Source organism: Xiphophorus couchianus, chromosome 12 (genome assembly GCF_001444195.1).
Source record: "Xiphophorus couchianus chromosome 12, X_couchianus-1.0, whole genome shotgun sequence".
NCBI classification, from domain to species: domain Eukaryota; kingdom Metazoa; phylum Chordata; class Actinopteri; order Cyprinodontiformes; family Poeciliidae; genus Xiphophorus; species Xiphophorus couchianus.
In genome coordinates, this window is record NC_040239.1 from 24770399 (window position 1) to 24794673 (window position 24275).

At 39.2% G+C, this 24275-nt stretch overlaps 1 protein-coding gene across 1 annotated transcript in view; it reads left to right on the top strand.

Moving 5' to 3' along the window:
- Positions 1-24275, top strand: part of LOC114155151 (transmembrane protein 132C) — a 166853-nt gene that overhangs the window by 95128 nt on the left and 47450 nt on the right. Inside the window, exon 4 of the mRNA XM_028034905.1 lies at positions 21949-22135. Coding sequence (XP_027890706.1) covers positions 21949-22135 — 187 coding nt within the window. The remainder of the gene's footprint in view (positions 1-21948; positions 22136-24275) is intronic.

Consider the following 24275-nt stretch of genomic DNA (forward strand, 5'->3'; position numbering starts at 1 on the left):
GATCTTATCGGGAAGAGGCGGCCCCCGCTTTCAGTCAGAAACAGATTGAATCAACCTGAAGGCAAACAGAAAAGGTGCGCGTCGCATCCTCTCATCTGCAGCACCGCATTTGTGCGTGCATACACTGACAAGCAATCGTCTGCCGTCCTTCGTTATCGCCGCCGAGTCTTAACAGGCGGAAAGCAGGACTCTTGTCTGCTTGATAACAGGGGATAAAGAAAAAAGTTGGATGCCGCGGGACGTTCTCCTCCCGCAGCAGCTTCGTGCCAGTTTAGCCAGGCTCACCGGCCTTGACATGTAATCAGACGGGTGAGGGCTCCTCGCCGGGCCTCTGGAGGTATCGGAGATTAGCCCTGAGCGGTTCAGCACAACCGGACTGGCAGACATGTCCACACGCCTCCAGATGAGATGCCACTCTTTGTAGGTGTCACCTTTTCCTCCTCGAGCCTCCGAGCACGAGGGCAGACGAGCTTTCTCACACTCGCAGAGACACATGTTGCTGCTGGAGTGATTTAAGGTTACATTTTAGCCAACTGTGAAGCATCTGTTCCCGTCTTTGACACGCGCAGCTTTGGGAAGGCGCCCACAAAAACACCTTATTTTTTTCATGAGGAAAGAAGAAAATACTTTTTATAAATCCCAGTTGTTTAGTCCAACATTCTGTGATCTACCTCTGCTCTACAGAACCTCTGGGTCTCTCTCAGGCTACACGTCAGCGAGCGGCTTTGAATCACTGCGCCGAATATGTAAATGGATGCCATTAAAGCTCTCTTTCTTTAATTAGTCTTTAGATTTCATGACTGAGCGCTTCCAATTATGGATCAATGTCTCATTTCTGCTCACGCACCCCTGGGTGAGTGGAGGCAGTTTTTCCTTTTGCAAAATGCTTTACAATGCCTCTTCTGCCAAGAAGGCTGCTCACATCACACTCTGCAACTGCTGATAAATGCAAAACGTTGCTGCTGCAACCCCACCACTGCAGTTATGAACGAGTGCATTTTCCTTCTTGAAACTTGGTAACATTTTAGCACGCTCAGTCACTGCAGCAGCCTGTGTGAGACTGTAGTACAGAAGTTATGAGTGGGCAAACTGTAGTGGTAGTAAGGTACAGAGCTCTGAAGAGACTTTCACACCCTTTGAACTTTGTTCATATTTTGTCATAAAACAGTCATGAACTAAGGTTTTTCTTTCCTTGTTTTTTTGTGATTGATCAAGACGAAGTAGTACCTAAGTGTGAGTTGAAAACAATATAGTTTCCCATATGGGAAAAATTTGACCAAAAATATTACATTTTAAATTACCAAACATGTAAGCGGTGATCTGACTAAAATTATGCTATTTATTACATATTGTTGCATTGATGAATGGATTGAGATCTGGTGGCCGTGTCATCTTAATTTATGTTAAAGCTATTAAATCTGCTCAAAAATACTTCGATATGATCCAGCATTTACTTTGTTCCTCCTTCATTTTAAGACCGACTTTGCTTTACTGAATTTAGATAGTGTGTATGTTTGGTTATTTTAGAATTTAGTTTCAATTTATTTATTTACAAATTCAAATGTATGACATTCAAGTCGCTCTGATTACACCATCTTATTGATATCATAAGCACCGTAATGGCAGCATCATGCTGTGTGGGGGTTGTGTGTTACTTCAGCAGGAACAGATACAATTGTCAAAATGAATGAAATATGCATGACAGCAACCCTAAACATTTAGTCAGAGCTACAATACAATGACTTAGTTTAATAAACATTGTGGGTGTGTGTGTGTATGCGTGTGTGTATGAATAGTTCAGACCTAAATCTATAGGTCAAGACTTTAAATTTGCTTTTCGCAGGTGGATCCCACTCATTTTCAGAGAGTTTGAGTTATTTTTGCAAAATAAGAGTGGGTAAACTTTCAGCTAATAATTTTGTGCAGTTAATAGAGAAAAAACCCCAAAATAGGAAGCTGAAATTTCAGCATTTACTTGAATTGATTGTAAATAAGTTGCATATGGTTTTTCTAATATTTATTTGTGGGGAAAAAAAAGTAAACCATGTAATATTTTCTTGCCTGTTAAAATGTGTAGTATTTCAAGGAGAATTAATGCTTTTGCAAGGGGACTGTGGAGATTATCAATGTGTCAAACTGCTCTGGTGGTATATTTAGCACTGAGAAGGGGTGAAATACTTTCTGCAATCTAAATGAAACAAAAGCTTTTAGTGTACTGGGAGGAGAAGCTTCACAGTGGGATAATCCCTCGCATTTTAAGGCATTTATGGTTTTGACGGTTGCTCAGAAGTTTAATAAATGCAAAACTCAATTGCATTTTAAAGGAGTAAAGAAAGTAACATTTGCATAAGCACTTGTTTTAGTAGATTGCACTAAGTAGTTAGTACTCCCACCTCTGGGATTTTATTTTGAATTTATGTCTGAACAGGTGTGTGGAAAAATAAACGTATACCAAAAGGTAATTGGTCGTTAATGGCAACGTTTAGCCAGTCGATGGGTTTGAGACGTCCTTCCACCAGTCCCCAAGTGACAATATATCTGTTATGAACTTAAGGAAGACAATGAGTGTGCAGGAGTCGACTCGCCCATCAGAGCTTCTCACCTCTCTGATCCGAGCATCCTTACATCAACACGGAGGTACAAGGCAATCATGCCCACACAGCCTCCGCATCACTTCCTCACCAACACTGTAATTATCCCAAACAAAGCTGCTCTGTTTACACATTATGCCTGTGGTTCTGAAACAACGGGGGTTGCAACTTTGTATATTTAAATCCATGAGCAATTTCTTACCAGCGTGCACATGTGTAGAATTGTTGCACATGCATTAGCTAAGAGGAATGCCAGTTCTTTTCTTTTTTCCTTTTTTTTTTTAAATCTTTCCTTCCTCCAGCTAGATACGAGCCCGGCCTGTTGCCACAGCGAATTTGACATCTGGCTCGGCTTCACTTATTCGTCATTGACCTGTTTGCGAAAAATAAACACCGTAATACAAATCTGATCCTTTCTGTGACCCCCCTCTGTGACTCCATGTTTTGAGCTGGAGCTTAACCTTGCACATCCCTCAAGCTCTGGGAAGGGGGATTGAGGGGCGGATAAATCCCGGGTTGCGATCTGATACTCAAGGCCTCTCTGTTCAATGACTCTTGTGTGCTGTCCAGGTTCTGTTGCCATGCCAACAGTGGCGGAGCTGAAAGGACCTGGGATATCTGAGTCTTTAAGGACTTCGCCGAGGAGGACAGGCACCAGCAGTGTCACGGCACCTGCAGGTGCTGAGGCAAGCCCGGACGGTCACATGATGTCACCCACAAATCATCCAGGGCAGCCTTCAGAGGGCGGGCGGGGAGCGGGACAGCGTGTGTCTGCCGATGCAGCTCCATCCGCGCCTTAGGGCTCAGTGTCTGCTGCCCCCTAGTGTGCGTGTGACCGAGTTTTCAGCAGCTCTGCTGGACTCTCTTACCCCCCCACCCCACACCCAGAGCCTCGAGATGTGCGCTCTGATGGGAGGAAAATTTAGTGAAACTATTGAGACAAGGAGCAATTTATTACATTGCAATTTACTATTTAGACAGCTTTCCTATGAATGAGACAGATATGGAGTGCAGCTGACTAATAACTGATGTCGGATGCAAAAAAGGTCTGAGTTCACCAGTGATGATAACTGCCGTCATTAGGGATCCATTACACCGTGGAGCCTACTCCAGCTGATGGACTCTAATGATGATGCGCAGCGGAAAAGCATTTGGTTTTGATTAGACATTGGTGGAATGGCGCATTTCATTAACTCCGGGATGAGATTTTGTTGTCTGGGAATTGATATGCCACTGCGAGAGCCTGGGCTAACACGCCGACTGCGTCCTGCTCTCCTCGAGGCGATAAGGAGCAATATCCAAATGTAATGAAGGAGTGTTCTGCTCCCGAGTCTCCTCTGTCTTCTTAGATTTGGAGTTCCTGCCTCTATATTTTCTCTCCTCCTAATGCAAAACGATCCCGCCCGCCAGCCTGGAAATATGAAGACAAAGTTTTCTTGCACCACTATATTACCGCACTATTAAAAATGGATACACTCACTCTGATACACACCGGCCAAGACGCTAAATAGTATTTAAAAATAAATGATTTACGCTGCCTTATGCCTCCTCAACCTGCTTTCTCATTTTGTCAACCACAAACTTAATTGTATTTTTTTTTATTTGGGATTGTATGCAACAGACCAATATATGAAAAGTTTGGCGAACTGTTCAGATTCGGTCTCAAATAGCTTTACAGCATTTCTGTTTAGTCTGGGATCTTACGTTTCCACTCAACACAGTCCAGATGAGACTGGGTGGGGGCGGGGGAGGCAGTGATCAAGTATGCGTAGGAGTTGATGGTTTTTCCAGAGCGCTGTAAGAACAATCAGAAATTTGATCCATCCGCAGGCTTTGATCCACACAAGCCAGAAGCCGTCTGTTTGCATCCACACTTCATTATAATCGTATAATTAATAGCACTCAGGCCTTTTGTCTGTGTGCATCTTAGAAACGGGTAAAGTATAAATGATTAAATTAAGATGATTCTCATGCTTATTAAAAGTGGGGTTTTAATTTAGACACTGTAGGTTATTTGAAATGTAACAGCGTAGTCCTTTTTTTTATTATTTGCCTCTAGAGAATAACTTCAATGGAAATTACATCTACTGAAGTATTTCTTTCCCACTGGTAAGAACAAAACAGAATAATGTAAAATGCCTCTAAGTATAGTTGAGAACTGGCCTGTGGACTGACTTTTTAAATCCATGTATTAGAAGTTGTTTTTTTTATATAGATAGCTTACAGAAGGAGGATAAAAATAAGCAGGCATCGAAGTTATGATGTTCTAGAAACTTACCAAATCTTGTCTAAGTCTAGCGACGTTGCAGATCACAATTGATAATCTCTAGTGTAAAACATCTGGATACCACATGAGGAAATCCCAATTTAAGCTCTCACAATCATGATGATGAAAGATTATTTGATCATCTAAAGAATGAATTGCATGTTGGACAGTTACTCTCAAACATTTGGCATGTTGGAATTGAAACCAAACTCATACAAGACATCTTTAAATACAATTATATTTGTGGAGAAAGGTTTTTTTTTTAATGCTTACAGTGTTCAGTTAGTCAGAAAAGTGAAGTGATATTTTTTGGGTCAGCTCAGACTAACATTTCTATTTCAATTAAAATAAAATATAAACTTGGATGTTTTTGGAGTTAAAAGCTAGGTCTACAGGGTGACAAGATCACAGCTCTGATACTTAGTTTGGTCATCACACATTTCTTCTAAGGTGAGTCTGACTGCCATGTATGGTTTCTTGTGTATCTATTCATATACCTTGAAGTTGAAGCATTTGTATGTAGCCTCCACGGCTATTTTGTGGAGCCGTCATATTCAGAGATTTCAGCTACAAATCTTTTGGGATTGCCTGACATTCAGAGACAGAAACGTTTTGCCCATTTCTTCATCGCAAAAGAGCTCAGGCTAAGTCTTATTTAACTTGACAATTTAGGATTCACTTAGGATTCAAAGGATTTGATTTGAACCGTTCAGTTTTATCATTAGCTGTCCGTTTAGAGCCGTCCCACTTGAACGTGAACTTCTAGCCCCATCCTACAGCAGCTTTAGCAGGATTTCGCCAGACATTTTGCCATCATCTCTGACCATCTTCTTGGTCAGAGATGATAGCAAAAATGGTGGTGGTGCTATCGCCACCATGTTTCTCTGTGGGAATGTTGCGTTCAGGGTCGTGTGCAGTGTTTTGCAGTTGACCACAACTTGCTTGTTCTGTCCTCTACATGGTTTCTAAAGGTTCTAATAAGTTTGAACTCCCCCTGAGTCTCTGTAGTCCTCTGATTAATGTTCTCCTTCACAAACATCAGTTTATGTCGGCAGCCATGTTTTGTTAGGTTTCCAGTTGGAAAACCACTCCATGGGATGCTTAACGTTTGTGATATTGTTTAGAATTAAACTCTGTAGCAAAGTACGCCACACTTTCATTGGTCATCTTTAGGTTGTGTTCATTGGCCGTAGTCATGCTGTTCCTTCATTAAATCTCTGTACTACTTAGGTGGCTTTGGATGCTCTGATTTATTTAGGTATACAAGATAATGGGTAAATGACTGAAAAGGTTAAGTAGTAGCACCATTTTCCTACTATTTCACAAGTCTTCAGTCATTTGTGTTGGTCTATCACACAAAATCCCAAATATAAAGCATTGCTCTGCACAGTTAGATTAAATTATCGCATGTACTTCAGGGTTAACTTCATATCGCTTGATATGAGTTTACAAAAGGATCATGAACTTCTCAGAATGGGTGTCTACTGAAGAAAGGGAATTGCTTTGGAGTATGACAGTATAGATTGGACTCAAGAAGTATCTGTGTGCCAAAACTGAGATCTATGTGATGATTTATGCTGCCTGCATTGCACTTTCAAAGACTGTTACCAAAATCTGTTATTTCTTCCACATCCCTGTGACAACCTTTAAAACAGAGAAGTTGCTTTTAACAGCCTTGTTCAGTGTACTCTCTATTTCAGGTTTGTCAGCTCAGAGAGATATAAATAAATGTCAGTTGACGTGCCATAAATCAAAAGTATTGGTTTAGTATCTTGGTGGAAATTATAGCAACATGAGCGATGCTCCGGCTGCCTTGATTCTATCACCAGCCATTTATTGTAGCCCTCATGTAGGAAAAGCTTTGACATATTAGAAATACAAGAATCTCAGTATGAGCCTGCATGCCTTTATTCGCATACGCCTACATTCGCAGTGCAAACCAACTCATTTTGAGGTAGCCTGGTATTAAATTTTTTATCAAACGTGAAATTGGTGCTATTTTGGATGTCATATTGACAAGCTATTGTCTTACGCTTCCGCACAGATGGATTTTCCACCTAAGGATGGATAGATCCCTCATAGACTGCCAAAAACCTTTTGTTTGCGTCAACTCAAACTCACAAAAAAAGAAAATACAATGTAACGTCTTCTAGTTTATGTTCAAAGTGTCCCTAGATAGCTGAAACAAACATTAAGATTTTACTTTAAATGTTTTTATCTAAACCTTTTTTAAAAGCTATATATATACGCAGCTAAGCCCAACACTTTATTTTTCCAACCTCTAAGGCTTGGCGCTCATCACTTCAGATATATTGTCAAAATAAATGTGGAAACAAGCAAAAAGCTACTTGGCAACTATTAAAAGGTTGTGATTAGTGTAATGCCAATAAATATTTTAAAGTTTCAACAGGTATAAATCAGTTTATATAAAATAAAAAAAACAGTTAAATAACATAAATATTTCCTTTTCTAACTAGAGACTCCTTAGATTTTTTGAGAGAGGTCTGTTTACTTTCAGAAAAATAAAATCTTGATCGAATGGAAATACTTTTAAATCTAAATCTGTCAGGTGCATGAATGATTTGGAGAACAACATGAAGATTTCTATATGAATTTGTTTGCTTTGTGCTTTGATGGCATTATTTTCCCTTACATATTTATCTCCTGACATTGATTTGTCACCTTATTCGCCGTATCATTGCGTCTCTCTTTGTCTTTTGCAGGCAAAGTAAATATTACTTTGGTCCTCTTGCTGTAAATCCATTTGCTTTTTACAAACATATTACTGGATTTATAATCAATGCCATCTTTAGCTCTGCAGACCTTGCCGTGGTATAGTAGCTTTCAACCTTTGCGTTCAGGTTTACTTATAAAATTAGACTAATGGCAAGTATAATATTAATATTAAGTACCATTTGAAACATTTCATGTATGTTTCTTTCCCCCGTCTTTCTGTTCAAAGTGGACTTTTCATTGTTATCTGCAGTGTGATTTTGGCTTTTGAGCTTGTCCATGATTACAGTACATTCAGGCTCTGAGTAATTTGCTTTGATTGTAGAGTGGCTAATCAGAGGGTCAGGAAAATGTTACCGGGCTCCTTCAGAAGAAAGATCGTGCTTCATGCTGTGATCATCTGCGTTTTCTGTTGGATTTTTTTATTTTAGTTTTTTTTGTGTGCTCAGAAATCAGCTCTGACCACTGAGGTTGCTTGTTGGTAGCAGGCTTGGAAAGAAAATCCTGTCTAATGGCCACCTCTCCCTCCGAAAAATAAAAATGCATCTGCAGCTTAGATAAATCAAACTTGTGCTTGTCTTCCTTTTCATTTGCTTCTGTCAGCGTCTACCCAAATTTAATGCATACGTCTATTGTAAAAGGGCATTTATCGTCATTTTTGGATTTCCTGTCCAATTATGTTCACGCTTCTTGCTCACAATAGTTGGATTTATTTCTATCATCATTGATGGGAAACTATTCAGCACAAATTTGGGATCGTAAAGTTAAGATTTATGTCCTAATTCATCCAGGGAGGAGGAGAAACTCAGGAAAAAAATATATAGCAGTAGCCATGTACCCAACAAACCGGCACCTTATGAAAATATTTTAAAGTTCTCTGTTTGAAGCCGAGACTGCTTATGATTCAGCAAGAATGACACAGGGCTTTAAACGATGATTGGACTGAACTTATATAGCACTTTTCCAGTCACTCTGACCACTAAAAGCACTTTACACCAGAGCCATTGTCACTCACAACCGTTCACACTGCTCCATTGGTCGGTAGGCAACTTGGGGTTTAGTGCCTTGCACAGAAGCACATCAGCAGCAAAGGACTGTCAGACCCTGTGGGTCTATGTGGTACACCATTATTCACTCTCTGTTCCCACTAACTTAATATACTCACCTTTTTTATTGTTAAAACGGTCTTCTGTTTATGTTTTTGTTGTGTACTTTCAACATTTTCTATTTATAGCTCAATGATGAGATGATAAATTCATATAGTTAATGTGATTAGACACACAGACAGATTCTATACATATAATTCTATTCCAAATTTATTTTTCATAATACTGTATGGTGTGGTATTGCCTGAGTAGTCATTTCATTAGTGACAATTTGCAAATAATTAGATTGGAGATTCATTAGACAGCAATTACAATGCTTAATGGCATACATCACCATACCTAAGCAAGCTGTTAATTGTTATTATGATTATTATGGAATGCATAATTCATGAAGTAATAACGTGAACGAAGTGAACAATAGGAAAAGTCAAGTATTTAGAAACAACAAAGTGCAAGGGTTTCTTCACCTCAAAAACACACTCATGGTGGAAAAGGTCACGTCTGGTCAATTATTTAATAACCTGTCAATCACATGCACACTAACAGCATTAAATAAGATCAAAATTACATTCCCAAACAGTCCAGCTCTAAGGAGCCACACGAATTTCCGATGATCTTGAATCATTTTAGACCGACAATCCAATTATTTTTGTTTCTATAGAAAAAAGAGAAAATATTTGCATTTTATCAGTGTTATCATTAAATTACCTTTTTTATGTTAGACTCCTCATTTACATAGTTTTCCAAACACACACACAGACTATCAATCTTAAATAGGGTCTGATACCTGTAGTTTTTACTGTCCATCTCATAGTACAAGTACAATTTAAATTTTCTATTTGTTCAGCATTTTCCTGTTGGCTCAAAACAACTGTAATCCTCAAAACTACTGGAGAGGCACCACAGCACACGTTTGATCGGTAAGGAATCATAGCTTACATAGTGACGTTTGGAAATTCTCCAAAACCTAAATATCAATTGTAAAGCCAACAGCAGTCATGTCAGACAACATGCTCTGCAGTGAAAAGCTAACTTCTTTTTTAAAATCAAGCATGCGTAGCCTTGTGTCGCCTTGGTAATGTCATGAAGGGAGGACGTACTGTTGCTCCAGCAGCTGCAAAATGTGACGAATACCTATAGCTTCCATTAGTGGTGGTTCGGCCATCACAGAAAGATACTGTTTTATAATTATCTTTGCCACTTGTAAACATGGCGAAGATATACTTAGCGTTTTGCTCTAAAGTGTGCTGCTTCACCTTATTTACGTTTCAGAATTAGCTGTTGCATCGGCAGGGCGACTATTTTATTTATGCTGTGAGAAACACTGGAAACTGGAACATTAAAGTAAACTCTGAAATGTTTACCAATTTTACAATAGTTCAAAATTCCTCCGAGATGCAATCTGTTTATCATGGCAAAATAACGTTATGTAATGGGCAACAAATAAATCAGGTTTTTTTTTCTGAACACTTTAAAGCTTGGAACACTTTTGGAGACTAATAAAATATTTCTGTGACTTCCTGACAGAAGTCACGGAGAATGGAAAAACTTGACTCGGCGTAGCATTTGTGTATCACCAGAGTTTGTGCACATCTAAACATGTGTAGCATGCATAATATATCAGAGAAGAATGTGACAGCTGGGGACACTGAATGCTGTTTATTGCTGTGTTATATCTTAATAAATTAGGAAGTGTGTGTTCTCATGACATTTAGAAAGTCTCGTCTCGGATCAGTGATTAGGTCCCTAATGCTTGTGTGGCAGTTCGTAGGTACCGCGTGTATGCTCCACCGTGGCGCATGTATCCAAGTGCACACCTAAATCAACTTCGTTGTGTGTGTGCACGCGTGTGTCAGAGCTTCGTTTTGCTGACTCGTTTATTGCTGTTCCAGGTGAAGGAGCATAAGAACAGCAGCGTTTCAGGGGCTGTTCTCAAGCACCACTGAAGCCACAAATTTGATTATTTTTTTCCTTGCTCACAAGTAGTCAACTTCTGTGCACAAGGCCACCACATACACACGCACACAGTGCCACTTCTGATCTTATCAGCTTACATTACGCATCCTAAATTGCCATTCTCTTCAGCTTTTCATCTTACGATGGAGCAGTAACCTTTTGTCCTGCTGAACCTTTGGCATTTCTTTTAAACCTTACATGCAGTGTTCAGTGGAAAGATTGCTTCAGTGTTTTGCTTTAAACAACACTTTATGAGTGTTGTTTCTAAGTCATGAACCTCCAAGTTCAAATAGTGGAATACTTCATTTACAGGTTTTCAATGAAAGGACGAGGTCTTTTTCCTGTTTTTGGTCTGCAAGCGTCAAAATGCAGAGAAGGGATTGAAAACAGAATACTTTGATAAAAAAAAAAAGGAACTTAGAGCAAAGATACAGCAAAATCATTTTGTGGAACATGGTCAGAGGACAAATGAACAATGCTGCAGGAGAGGATGACAGGAACAGAGAGAGGCTTAAATACTGAAGCGGGTGATTGTTGACAAGATGCGGGTGGTTAATCACAAAACGGGCACAGCTGTGAAACAAGGCAAACAGGGAGACCTAGGGAAGATGAAAAATAAAGAGAAGGAATTCAAAAGATCTACAACCAAAAGAGAAAATGCCTGCAAAGAGTCTCAGACATATAAATACAACAACAAATGGGAACAAAACACAAGAATAAACTAAGAAGCTAAATGGAAGAACGTGTATGGCAACACCGTCTAAGTCAAAATAATAATTAACTAAATATGGTATGACCTTCTAAGTGACAATAAAGAACACAAAAACTAAACAAAATCAAAATCCACTCAAGGATTGTGACGGTAAGCAGCAAGTGTCAGTGGAGTCGATGAACCTCTATTCAGCTGAGATAATAAAAAGCTGTCACAGTGTAATAGAAAGTTTGAGATGTGAAAAACGGAGACAGTGATTTTGTTGTGTTCTGTGGTTATTCATTTACTTATCCAAATATATTTTCAATAAAGATTGCATCACTTGCATATCTATTAAACAGCCCTGTTTGACACAGCAACACATCTTTCAATTTAAATAAACTTCGATGACAACAAAATCGATAAATATCAGTGAAATGAAACGGTCACATCCCATGTAAATTTATTTACTCTGAAGCTGATCCAGATTGAGTTAGGAAACACACTTTAGAATCTGATTAACATGCAAAAGACCCAGCAGCAGTTATTTGTAATTAATAATAATTAATATCAACTTACAGGATGTTGTTTAAAGTCAGTTTAACTTGACCAATGGTTATAATCTCTCCTGATTTATAACGGTCGACTGGAATGGACCAGGATGAAACCATAATTAATGGAAATAAGATACTATTTATCTTATATATGGTAATAAATATATTATAAAATCTTCATAAAATAATACACAATGTAATTTATAATTAAAATGAGAATCTGTCAAAAACACAGATTAAGAAGAGCACAAGCATCCAGTTTAATAAAACTATCGATGTCAGACTGATTTAATGGGCAAGAATTAATCAGAATCGATTTGTTAAAAGCTCTGTCAATCCCTCCGTCCATTCCTCTCCCATCGCTCTAACACTCCATAAACAGAACAAGATGACAAGGGTTGGATTATTTCAATAAAAATCAGATCAAGTTTGTCATCCAGTGCCACGGATTGCAGTAAAATTATTTTAGGTGCACTTCCTCTAACAAAAAACAAACAACTGAGTAAAACTAGAACTTCTAAAACTATCCATATAATGAATTAAAAAATCAACGTGTATCAAGAGTAGCAAATATTAGCTAAGATCATGCAAAACTGGTAACATATTTCAAAAAGTAAGGGTAAAATGTGAAATATGTTATATCTGTCACTGCATTTGTGCTATCGTGAATGTTAAAATGTGATTTTGTGTGGATGTTGGGTTGTGAAGGCAGGTATTTGGCAAACGATGTTGAGCTTTTATGATTAAAACAGTTCAGTCTGTGTCATTTTCATCAAATAGAAATTGCAACGATTTTCAGCTATTGAAGTATATTTGGCAGGATGACTCCTACAGGGACCCTTCTGCACTTTCTTTTAAATGTAAATGTGGGCTGCCTGAGGCTGACAGAGTCTCAGCTAAACCCCCTTGAACCTCCCATCCCAGAGTACAGAAAAGGGCAAAATCAGTGGCAGACACGACACTGGCTACGTTTACATGTACACAGTACTGTAAACAAAAATGATCCAAAAGCACATCAATGGTTAAACCAGAACAATATCTAAAGCACTGCAGGTTGCTTCAGTTAGCCCAGTCACTTATGCATCAAGACAATGATCCAAAGCCCAGCAAGGCCACACCTGAATGACTTAAAAGGAAAACAAAAAAAACAACAAAATGAAGTTTTGCAGTGGCCTTGGCGGTCTGAACTTATAGTTTTGTTTTCCTCAGCCGATGAAGTCATCATATGAAAACTGAGATTTTATTTACTCAGCTTACATTTACCCAAAATTAGATTCTTGGACAATGTCTAGATATTTGGGGTCCCTATTTCTAAAAAAAGGCATTGGTGTGGTTCGTTTTAATATTTTCACACAGGCACCGATAAAAACTGTGAATCAAATGCTGATTTTAGCATAATTATGTCATGAAATGGTGGTGTATGGTGGTGAGGAAAACGCAGCAGGCTCAGGATGAGATGAGATATGGTGGTTTAACAGTAATCCAGGAAATAAACACAGCCCCAAAAACGGTCCCAAAGCCGGGCAGCACGGTCAAGCTGAAGCCAGGGCTCGACGCCGGTAGCAACCGGTAAACGAGGGACGAGAAAACAGACTGGGCACATGGAACGAACTAACGCCAAGAGCGGCAAATACCGACAAGGACCCGACAAAGACACAGAGACACAGGTGACACTAAATACACAAGAGGTAATCAGGGAACGAGAAACACCTGGGGACTAATCAAAGGGAGACAGGACAACACGGAGACACAGATACACAGGAAACTCAAAATAAACACACAGAAAACACAGATTCTGACAAATTAGCAGATAACGGCTAACAAGTTGCAGAACTTTGAATTTGCTCTGTCATTTGCTAACTCTGGCATTTTCCCTAAATAATAGCCACAACGCTCCCACACAAACGGTATAGGAATATTGGGTAACACTTTTTTTGTAGCGGTGTGCATGAGATTGACATGACACTGTCATCAACATGAAGGAGTCTTCATGAATGTCTACGACTGTTGTCATGAAGTGTCATTTGGTAAATAATGATTTTTTTTAGTGCAAATTTGTACTAAAAGTCCATTAAAATCGCCAACTTTGCATTTTTCTGTAAATAATGACACTTTAATGCAAAGTTGTAACAAACCTTACATTAAAAGTGCATTAAAACTGTCAACGTTGCACTAAAAGTGTCATTATTTACCGAAAGACATTCACAACGACTCCTTCATGTTCATAACAAGTGTCATGTTTATGACAATATTATGCCTGTCTTATGCACACCCCTTCAAATAAAGTGTTACCAAATATTTTAGACTTCTTCAATGCTGTGACAGCTGGGTCAACCATCCGTCTCCATTATGTCTGTATGTCTGGACCAGTATGATATTCTCACGGTTACCATTTTTTAAAATCAAACAGATGCACCACGATTTGATCCGGACTTTAGAGAAAAAATACAATAAATGTAGTGTTATGTTTTAATTAAAAGTACTAACAGATCTAGATGTGTCATTTTCCTATCCTGCTAGGCTATCTGCTCAGTCAGCAGCTCTAGAAACATGCTTCTAGTACTTTCCTGACTGGCTTCATAAGAATGCCGCCTTAATGGGAGTGAGAGGGGGCACTCCATCAATTTTAATGCCATGCCTTTCCACACAGACCACTCTGTCTCAGCAATCAGCAATGGAATGACTTGCAAGTGACCAGCAGCCCATCAAAACATATAACAGAGCTCAGGAAGACTGTTGTCCAAACTGCTGGAGACAACTTCACCTCTTCCTGTGGCGTCTTACGAAAAAGACGCTGAATCAGAGGAACAGAAGAACATTTTAGTGGTTTTAAAGAACTCTGTGTACCTTGGTATTCCTAGCTGATTCTGTCAACACAACAAGACACCAGAACTTCTTCTCACTTTACAGTAAGAGTCTCAAAATAGATACATCAGGGTGTCAAGCTTATCGCTCCCACCTTCATCACACTTATCGCAACAGACAAAGTGACGGCCTGACAGTGTGTGGATTTCGCTCCATGAACCACGTTTTGATGAGAAGTTTGTGATGTTTTAACATGAACATCTCATTTCAGCCTTACAATCTAAAACGATAGACATCTATAACTTTCATTAACAGTTACAGAAGAGCAACACTCGCTTCAGGTATCACCGTGTCCTACAGGCTGGATGTCGACATGAAGCAAAACCCCTGATAATTGTCAACCTGTGTTTACAGGCAGAATTGTCTCGCATTAGAGCTCCACAACTGGGCAGCAAGACCAAAGCACACAGAAAACACCCATCCGTTCTCTCAGTCGGTTGGTTATGCCGGTTGTCAGCTTGCTCGCCATCGAGCTGTTTAGAGCTGTCTACTGCAGCACATTATACGAGGACTGTTGGAGTCTCACTGCTTGTTTCAGCAGCCTGGAGGATTGGCCCTGGGAGCAATAATTAGAAAGTATAGTACCAATACCAGAACCCAGTTAACCAGTGCAGTTTAAACTTCCTGTTGCCCATTTCATTTCATCTTCAGGGCTACTAGCAGTGGTGGCGTGGGAAGCTGTCATGTGTCGCCATGGCTACATTTTTCTTTTAAGACATCACATTGTCATTTTGATGTATAAATAGCTTCATAAGGCATCTCCGCCCATCGCATTATGATGCTAAGGTATTCCCATATGTTTCAGTATGTCGCTGCTGGTGTCATGGTGATTAATAGGTATCCTCACCATGCCTAAACAGCATCTTCTCAGCACTCTTTGCTATTCTGAGTGATTCCGTTGTCAGCGTCTCCGGCAGTGCCTTGTCAAGTCCGATTCCCTCTCCTGTCTGGTCTCTGAAGCCAGAAGGGCCAGCTGCTCTTAACCTCAGGGCCTCGAATCTACTGAGTCTTTCCCGCCTACCTCTGGCTTCCCTCTGGTCATATGTCAGGCTTCAGATGTTGTCAAACTGGAGCTAACTTAAATGTTTTGAAGCTTGGGCCAGCTGTATGTCACACCACCACAGGCCGAGCCTTTTGTTGTTAATTGAATCTGGCCCAGTGCTGAAAGTGACAGTGGAATGAGCAGAGGGTCATGTGATTATTACTACAAACTTGAAAAGGAAACTTTGACCCAAGACCACACACTAGCGTCTTCAGGTTGATGTCAGACGGTGTGAGGTGGCGTCACATCCCAGCTGGCACCAACATTTCAGTCTCAGTTCATCATATGAAACTTTCCAGGGGGGCAAAAACATCCAATGTTGTTATCATGGACAGTTTTCTTGAAACTTTCTCTGTAGTGTTTATTGTGGTTTGATTTTTATCAGCTGTTTTTTAAAGGGATACACTGAAATGATGGGCCTGATCTGGAGTGAACGAATGAAAATGGATGGATGATTCCTAATCTGTCCTGGTTGCAAAATCTAAAATCTAGCTGCAGACACTCAGCTCCACTTTAAATCCCTCACGGCTCCTTCTGGTTCATGCGTGATGTTCTCTTTGGTCGGGGCTTCTGCAAAGGAAAACTTGTCTCCTCCGATTTATGACTGCGGACTTGAAAAACGGTTCAGTGAAAGGTATTTACGCCATTAAAGATTTATTCTGCTTTTGCTTTTTCTGTCACACCTAAATCTTTCACATCATCAAACACATTTTAATGTCAGACAAAAATATTCCAAGTGAACACAGAAAGCTGTTTAAAAAAAAAATCCAAAACCCTCTGACATTTAGTGTGACGTCGCTCTGCTGCCCTCAAACATATCATGAAAACGCAGCACACAAAGACAATAAGAAAATATTTTGAAGACAAATTGAAATTGATTAAAATCTGCTTTTACAAAAACAGGCTAGAAATCTTCTGTAAAACTTTGATCAGCATATTTCTAATTTTAAATCCTGCTGGGTAGCATTTAACCAGAACTATTATGTAAAACTTTTCAGTATATTTTATTACTTTTATATCAAATCATAAAGAACCATTAACAATACATTTCTGTTGACATATTAATGACAGACAGACAGACAGACAGACAGACAGAGCCTTAGGCATCCGAGGTATTAATATTTTGGATTTCCTCGTACAAGGACACCCTGTTTTTAAATCTGTTCCCAGTGCCTTTCACAATATTTATGACGATGTTGACCAGACAGTGAGGCTCTGCCAAGGTTTTTATCCTGTAACTCACTGTACATTTTGAAATGCTCTTGACTTTATATTAATTAATCCTGTCTCCTTCTGTAACATTGAACCTCCTCACCATATTAAGTCTAAATACTTCCATCTGCATACTTACTTGACTTGGTTCCTATTTTGACTATTACGTTCTTCAGGCGTGGTGACTTGGTTTACCTTCACATGCAGGAGCGTAAATACCATCTCATCATTGGGGGGGATCATAAACAGGAACATTTATTAAGAGCAATTTTTGGGGGGGTCGGCAAAGTTACAGTGAAATGTAACGTAAAATGTGGTTTAAAAAGTTTTTAAACCACATTCAAGCTGCAGGACCAAAAATGACTAGTAATGCACATCAAACATGTTTTATTCTCAGTAAGCAGCCTGCAGAGAAGTAAAACTAAAATCCTAATGTTGCTTAGATACGAGTTTTGTTCAGTCCTACTGATCTAATCTCTGCTACACCTTTACAAAAATTTAAGGTTCTAAATACAAAAGCTTTAATGGGTAAAAAATATCTCATAAACATTGATTTATTGTAATGGTTCCCAATACAAGTTATGGCCTATTTAACTTATTGCTTAAGTTGCTTTATTTTTAAGCCTTTTTTTAGTTTTGTCATGTCCTGGGTGACGGAGAACCAGCAGGTAGATAGAAATGAATTTCTGGGGGGTATTATAACTTAAACCTAACATTTAAAGCACCAGGGTTTATATAGAAAAAATATTCAAATTTTATTCTGTGGGTTTAAACACTCTACGTTGAAGGCATAATTTTTAGTTTTTTCTATCTGTTCTTGGCTCCCACACTCTGAGCTGGGTCCACTTGCTCAGCCCCTCCCTCCAGTTTCAAACTTTTCTAAATAACGTAAAAGTTAAAGAGTTAAATATGAATGAAATGTTTCCTCCCTTTGACAAAAAAGCTTAAGTCTATGGAAGCAGTGTAGCAGTTTTGCTAACAAGGCAGCTTATCATGATTCAGCCAAAAATAACAAACTGCAGTCTGATTTGTATTGTTAATGTGTTTCTTCCCACTGAGCAGTGAAAGTAAATAAAAGGTTTACATGTCTTTTGCTGTAAGTATTTACTTACTGGAGGGGTTTTAATTTGTGATACAGAGACACAGCTAACAGCTAGCTCCTCCTCCTACACTTTGGACTGAACCATTGTTCTCATAATGGTAGGGGGGTCCTAAAAATTTATTCTTATTTTTTTATGAGATAACTGGCAGATTTACTTCCTTTTTTTGTGTCTTTGACCTTTTCATATTGATATCATTTAAATGCAAACGTTTATTCAATGATTTTTTGAGGGGGGGACAATTCTAGACTTTTCCAAGATTGGGTGGGGGGTCTGGTCCCTCCCCGACCCTTTTGGGATTTACGCCTATGTTCACACACCCACAGCAGTTCTCTGTAGACTGATGTTGACTTGTCCAGATGATGACTTGCAAATATTGGTTTTGTCCTGTGATAAGGTCACTTGTGAACTTTAATTGCTGTGACTCTGCTACTCAGACTGTGTTTCTGCATTAATGCTTTCTAGTGAAGCTGCACATCTATTCCTTAGTCATCCAATCCTTCCTCAGCGGTGATAAAAGATTTCTGACTAATAAATACAGTAATGTGTTAAAGTTTCCTTTGACATTCATTTCACAGTTTTCTTTGATTTTCTGATTTCTAGTTTCATATAATGTTTAAATTTGTAAACTGAAGTTTGAATACGCCTAGATGTGAAGCCTTTGCACATAACTAACTGTATCCAATCTTTTCTGTCCTTGAGTTTAATTTCTCATGAGAAAAACAATTCTCTCCTCAAAATTTGCATCTTGTTTGGCAGTATGAAATTGAATTTTTTGCGTGAAAATACATTTTATGTCAGCTCTCAGTAAATTCAGCACACACACTAAGGACATTAATCTTTCATGTTAATATTTTTAGCAAAGGTTTTCAAGACAAACACTTACTACGACTGCTAAAATCATCAAAGTAAGAGAAAACATTGCGAACACAATTCTACTATTTTCAGTCTTCCCCTCAATCTCTGAAACTTACAAGGTTGTCGGTTTGACCCCTTGACCTTTCTTTCACACTTGTCACGTATCGTTTTATCGCTGTTGTGCGCAACCCAGAAGAGTTCAGAAGGACAGTGGAAGGAAACTGGTTTTTGCAAAAGCACCTGCAAAGTGTGCATTTGTTTTCACCCAAAACGTTTTAGAACCACTTTTCATTCATTTCATTTCAGGCTTACTATATATTTATTTCCATGCATTAATTTTATTCAGCCTTCTCCTCTCTGCAGTAAAAAAAGGGATCACCACATTGAATTGTGGCGTACCCATGGTGATGAGTACAACACAGGTACGCCAAAAAGTTACCTGTTGGTCTCATCCTTAGTCACTGGATTTTGTGTACATATATCAGAGTACAGAGGCCTGAATATGAAAGGCGCATCTTGCCTTGCAGATTTTTATATTAAAAATGTTTAATAGCATATATCATTTTCTTTCCTCTTCATAATTACTCTGCATGTTCTAGGATGATAAAATGTAGAAAATAACATTGCAAAAGGGAAATTAACTCTTTGCTGTCTAAGTACATTTTAAGCAAACCTGGCAACTCTGTTGTGATTTTTATTTTTCCTCTCTTTTTGCCAAGGCAACCTGCCTGTTCTGGGGAAAGTAGGCCATTTGTGCTAATGACTGACAGTGGCTCTGTGTGACACTTGATGTCTGCCACATATTCAGTGGTTTATTTCTGGCTCTTTAGCGCATTATCTGTTAACATTGTTTTTGTTTGTTGGTTTTACTTTGGGGTTTTTTTTTTTTCGTTGTGTTTTTTTCCACATGAACCTTGTGGCTCCTCTGGTCTACAAACAGAGATTAGCATCTGTCCCCCGTCCACAGCATTGTGGGACAGTTATGTAAGGCGGTGCTGTCGTGCTGCGCCCTCAACGGCTCGCCACGATGATTGGTGCAACGTTATGAAATGTGACACAAGTTATTTGGTTGTCACCTTAATTATTTATATACACCTCTGCTGGATGTGAAAATTGGGTTGTTGTGCTCCGCTATGCAACAATTCCTTCATTCTCTCAGTGCAAAAGTGAACGTTGGAAGAGTGCCCTATGTGAGTATAAGAGCAGCAGATAGAGTATTTCTATTATTTATTGTTTTACTGCTTTAAGGACCCGATTTATAATTTATGACGTTATACGTTTGCTTGAGTTGTCGTTCCAAGAGGTTGACCCTTTTTGTTTTTGCTATAATCGAATTTGCCTTTAAAGGTGTTAGACGTAATGCCCGGATATTTACAGTATTTTTTTACTCCACATATGCACAAAGAACATTTTCTCCACACAAATTGCTGCGTGGATTTATGCATCTCTCCCCGTCTGTCTCTTCTCACCAAATTACATGACAGCGTTTTGCACCAGGGTACCACAGAGAGCGCGTGTGAAATTTATTGGCAAGGAGTTCCTGCCATTTGACACACGGGACGCGGCTAACAGATCTCTTGCCATTTCGCATCTCCTCTGGCTCCTGTGAAATGCTGACCTTTTCCTGCCTCCGGTTGTATATTTAAACTGTGAGAACCAGAGACTTATGGTGCCATGGGAAATTTTTATTAGCAATGCTCTCCATTTGTCTGACTTAATTCAGAGCTGCTGCGGATCATGCCAAAGCTCGTCGTGTATTTACGGTCCTCCAGAGCAAACAAGGGCGCCGGTGACAAACCTAACCATCAACACCTTAGCGGGGGTTGATGTGCAGCGAAACGTTTCTTTAAACTCTCCCGGGGAAAAAAACCTCGGGCATTAAATTGCAGCTTCTTTTTACAGATCTTATAAACTGAGGTGAAATAAATGGAATGGTTTTAGATGACTTCTTGTTTAACTTCAGACTTTTTAACACTCGTCATCCTAAGGTCACAAAACGACCAGAATGAGTTCACAGTCACACAGAAACCTTAGATTCAGAAAGTATTCATGTCAATTTTTTAACTTTTATTTACATTACAACCACAAACTTAAATGTGTTTAACTGTGATTTTATTGTTATACATAGGCCAATATAAAATAGTGCACTGAAAAGTGTGTCATGCAGTAAGCCCCCAAATAAGCTGCCTTCAGACGTCACACATTATCAGACAATGGAAAACTGGGCAAGAGCACCAAGAGGCCCACAGTTACTCTAGAGGACCTGTAGAGATCTAAAACCAAATTGAGCTTTTTGGCATAAATTAAAAATGCTTTGACAATTTGAATTTGACACATGGTGGTGGCAGCGTCATACTTTTCTTCAGCAGGACGATCACGTATTACCTCATTGAAAAAATCCTGGTGGAGACCAAACAACACTCAGACTGGTTTGGGGATTCACCTTTTAGCAGGGCATCACTAAACAGAAAAGTGTAATAATATGATTTAGATCAAATAATATGCATGTGCTTTAATAGCCTAGAAAAAGTCCAGGCCTAAATCCAAGGGAGAATCTTGGCCAGAATTTAAGAGTTGCTGGTTCACATTAATCTCCTAGAGAATTTGAGACAAAGTTCTGTTTGCAGATGTTCAAAGTTTAAAGACATACCCTAAAATATTTGATGCAGTCGCATCAACATGTGGTTCAAGAAAGCATTAATGTCACATTTTTAAGATTGTCATTCATAAAAGGTGCTGAAAACCACACAAACCTTTCCATCCACTTCACAATTATGTGCTGCCCTGTGTTGCACATAACACAGGGCTGTGTTGCCCTCAGATAACTTTGAATAATCTGCATAATATGTGAGAACGTGTGAAAAAGTTCAATGGCTATGAACACTTTAGGCAAGCACTGAGAGTTATTTCTCACCCAGCCATGTTTCAACCTTCACTGATGTCTTCTTTTTTTTTTGTTTATATGTAATTTTAGATCTGAGTTGGGAGCTCAGAGGGTTCTCCAGGTGGATCTGAAAATGGAAAGCTTCCCACAGCCGACAGGCAGCCGCTGGATGGCCTGGCAAGTGGAGTACCCGGCCAGTCGTGCCATCACAAAAGAGGTCGAGACAGAGATTCGCCTGGCGCAGGAGGAACTGGCAGGCATTGTGCCTCTGGCCATGGTGAGTGATGTTTCATCCAGCTCAGTGGAGCATCAAAATACATGGCTCCTCTCTTCTTGCTCTGCATGTAAAATCGAGCATTTAAGTAGTTTCAAGCACAAATTTATGCATGGATCCTGCGCTCATGGGTTTTCATAACAGGAAAGAAAAACTAAACTAACTACCAATGGGGGATAAATTAAATAGAATGACAAATTCGGGACACGGTATTGTTTCAAAACAAATACCAATGAAATTAAAATTATGCAATGAATTTACATATGTTAAAAATAACTGCAATACTACTAGCTCACACTTTGTTGTAGTTTTGTTCACATACTTCAATTAAGAAATAAAGTAAGTATTTGTGCAGTTTATCCTCAAACAACATAAGAAACACACCTGAAAGCTCAGCAATAGGATTAAGGAAATGACTGAAGCGGAATTAGGTTATAAAACAATAACCCGGACAATATCCCGACTTCTGGTGCTTTCAAGGAACATCCGTCTCATGCCACGATTGTTTTTCACTCACAGATGGAGCTAATTTTCCATTTAGTTGATCAATTGACTAAACTGGATTCTATTTAAGGCATCGCAGTGTAAGGGGAAAGCCATTTTGAAAATCAAGTTTTTGCTTCCGCTTTACCACTTTATGCTGATGTGTCTTATAAACCACAATAAAATACATACAACTTTCACACACATACATACAGTCTTCACCTCTCGGACCTCTGCTGTTTGCACTGGGAAGGTAGAGGTGGTGATATCCTGCAGGCCGGAGCCCCGTGGCGTGCATTTAGGATCAGGCGAGGAAACGAGAGCGGTGTAGCTTACCACAGGCCTCAGATTGGATCTGGTTTTGACCTGAGGGGGAAGCCTGGAGCTGTGTATCTTTCTCGGCAAGGCCCAGAGAGCCTGCTGTGTAAGATTCACTCTTGTCAAAGTTCACACGGATCACCCTTCATGCATTTCTGCAGCTTTGTTGTGCATCCCAGAGAGCACTGCCTCTGACGCAGAACAGCAGCGTACAGGTGAGCTGCAAGAAACATCAGCTGTGTTGACGAAAAGAATAAAATAGAGGCACTGTGTTACAACAGTGCTGATTACTAAAAATTAAAAGTAAAAAGATTGTAATTATTTTTATTTTGCGACCTCTGATGTGTAGGATAGAGACCCGACTGTTGCGTTATTCCCATTCTCCAAGTATAGCCCGTAGCTACGCGGATGATTGATGCCTGTGGGCGGCTGTTCCTGGATTTAGAGGAACACGAGGCATCCTCACCCACTGATCCATTCTCCGGATAATTGCAGCGCCGTCTTTAACGCTCCCGTATTATCCGACTTCCTTTTCTCGCATCCTTTTCATGTCACTGACGTAACACCCTGCTTTGGGTGCTCCAGGAACATAGAGTCGCTCCCACACTTTTAAAATGACAAAAACCCGCATAGACGATTGTGTGTGATTCTTTTCAAAAGGCTTTATTCGGCAACAGTAAAACGGAAAACAAAAACCAAAGATTTTTGCACTTATTTTTGTATTTGTATTGTTAATTTACAGTTGTGTGGAGCCCAAATGAGTGAAAAAAATATATTTTTTTTTAAGACAGAACATACTCAGTCATTCTTTCTCAAGGTGATGGTTCTGCTCATTTTACACTGTGAGCCATTTTTATTGCTCGCCATAAATCATATGACTTTTTTTTTAATCGTAGCAGCAACAATCCATCTCAATGAAACCAACATTACCATTATTTCCTGAACTTGGCTAAATCAGTTAGACAGGATTGCTTAGATGGCAAATAGGAGGTAATGATGATATTCCTGTGTGTATTTGTGTGTGTGTGTGCACTTTCTTCTGTAAGCCAGTAGGGACCTGTACTGTTCCCTTTACTGAAAAAGATTTTTGACAGCAGAACATAATCTGATACTCTGCTCTGCAGTTGTTTTTAAATTATTTTTACAAGAACATTTCAGACAATTAGAATATGTTCATAAAGTTTAGTTATTTCAGTGATTCGATTCAATTACACACTAAGCAGGGTATGGATCCAATCAGCCAATCAGTGAAACTGCTGTGGTGTTTTATATATACATTTTTATTTTTATTTTTACATGTTTATTAAAGTTATCAATAAGTCATGGTAGTGCAAATTGAGAC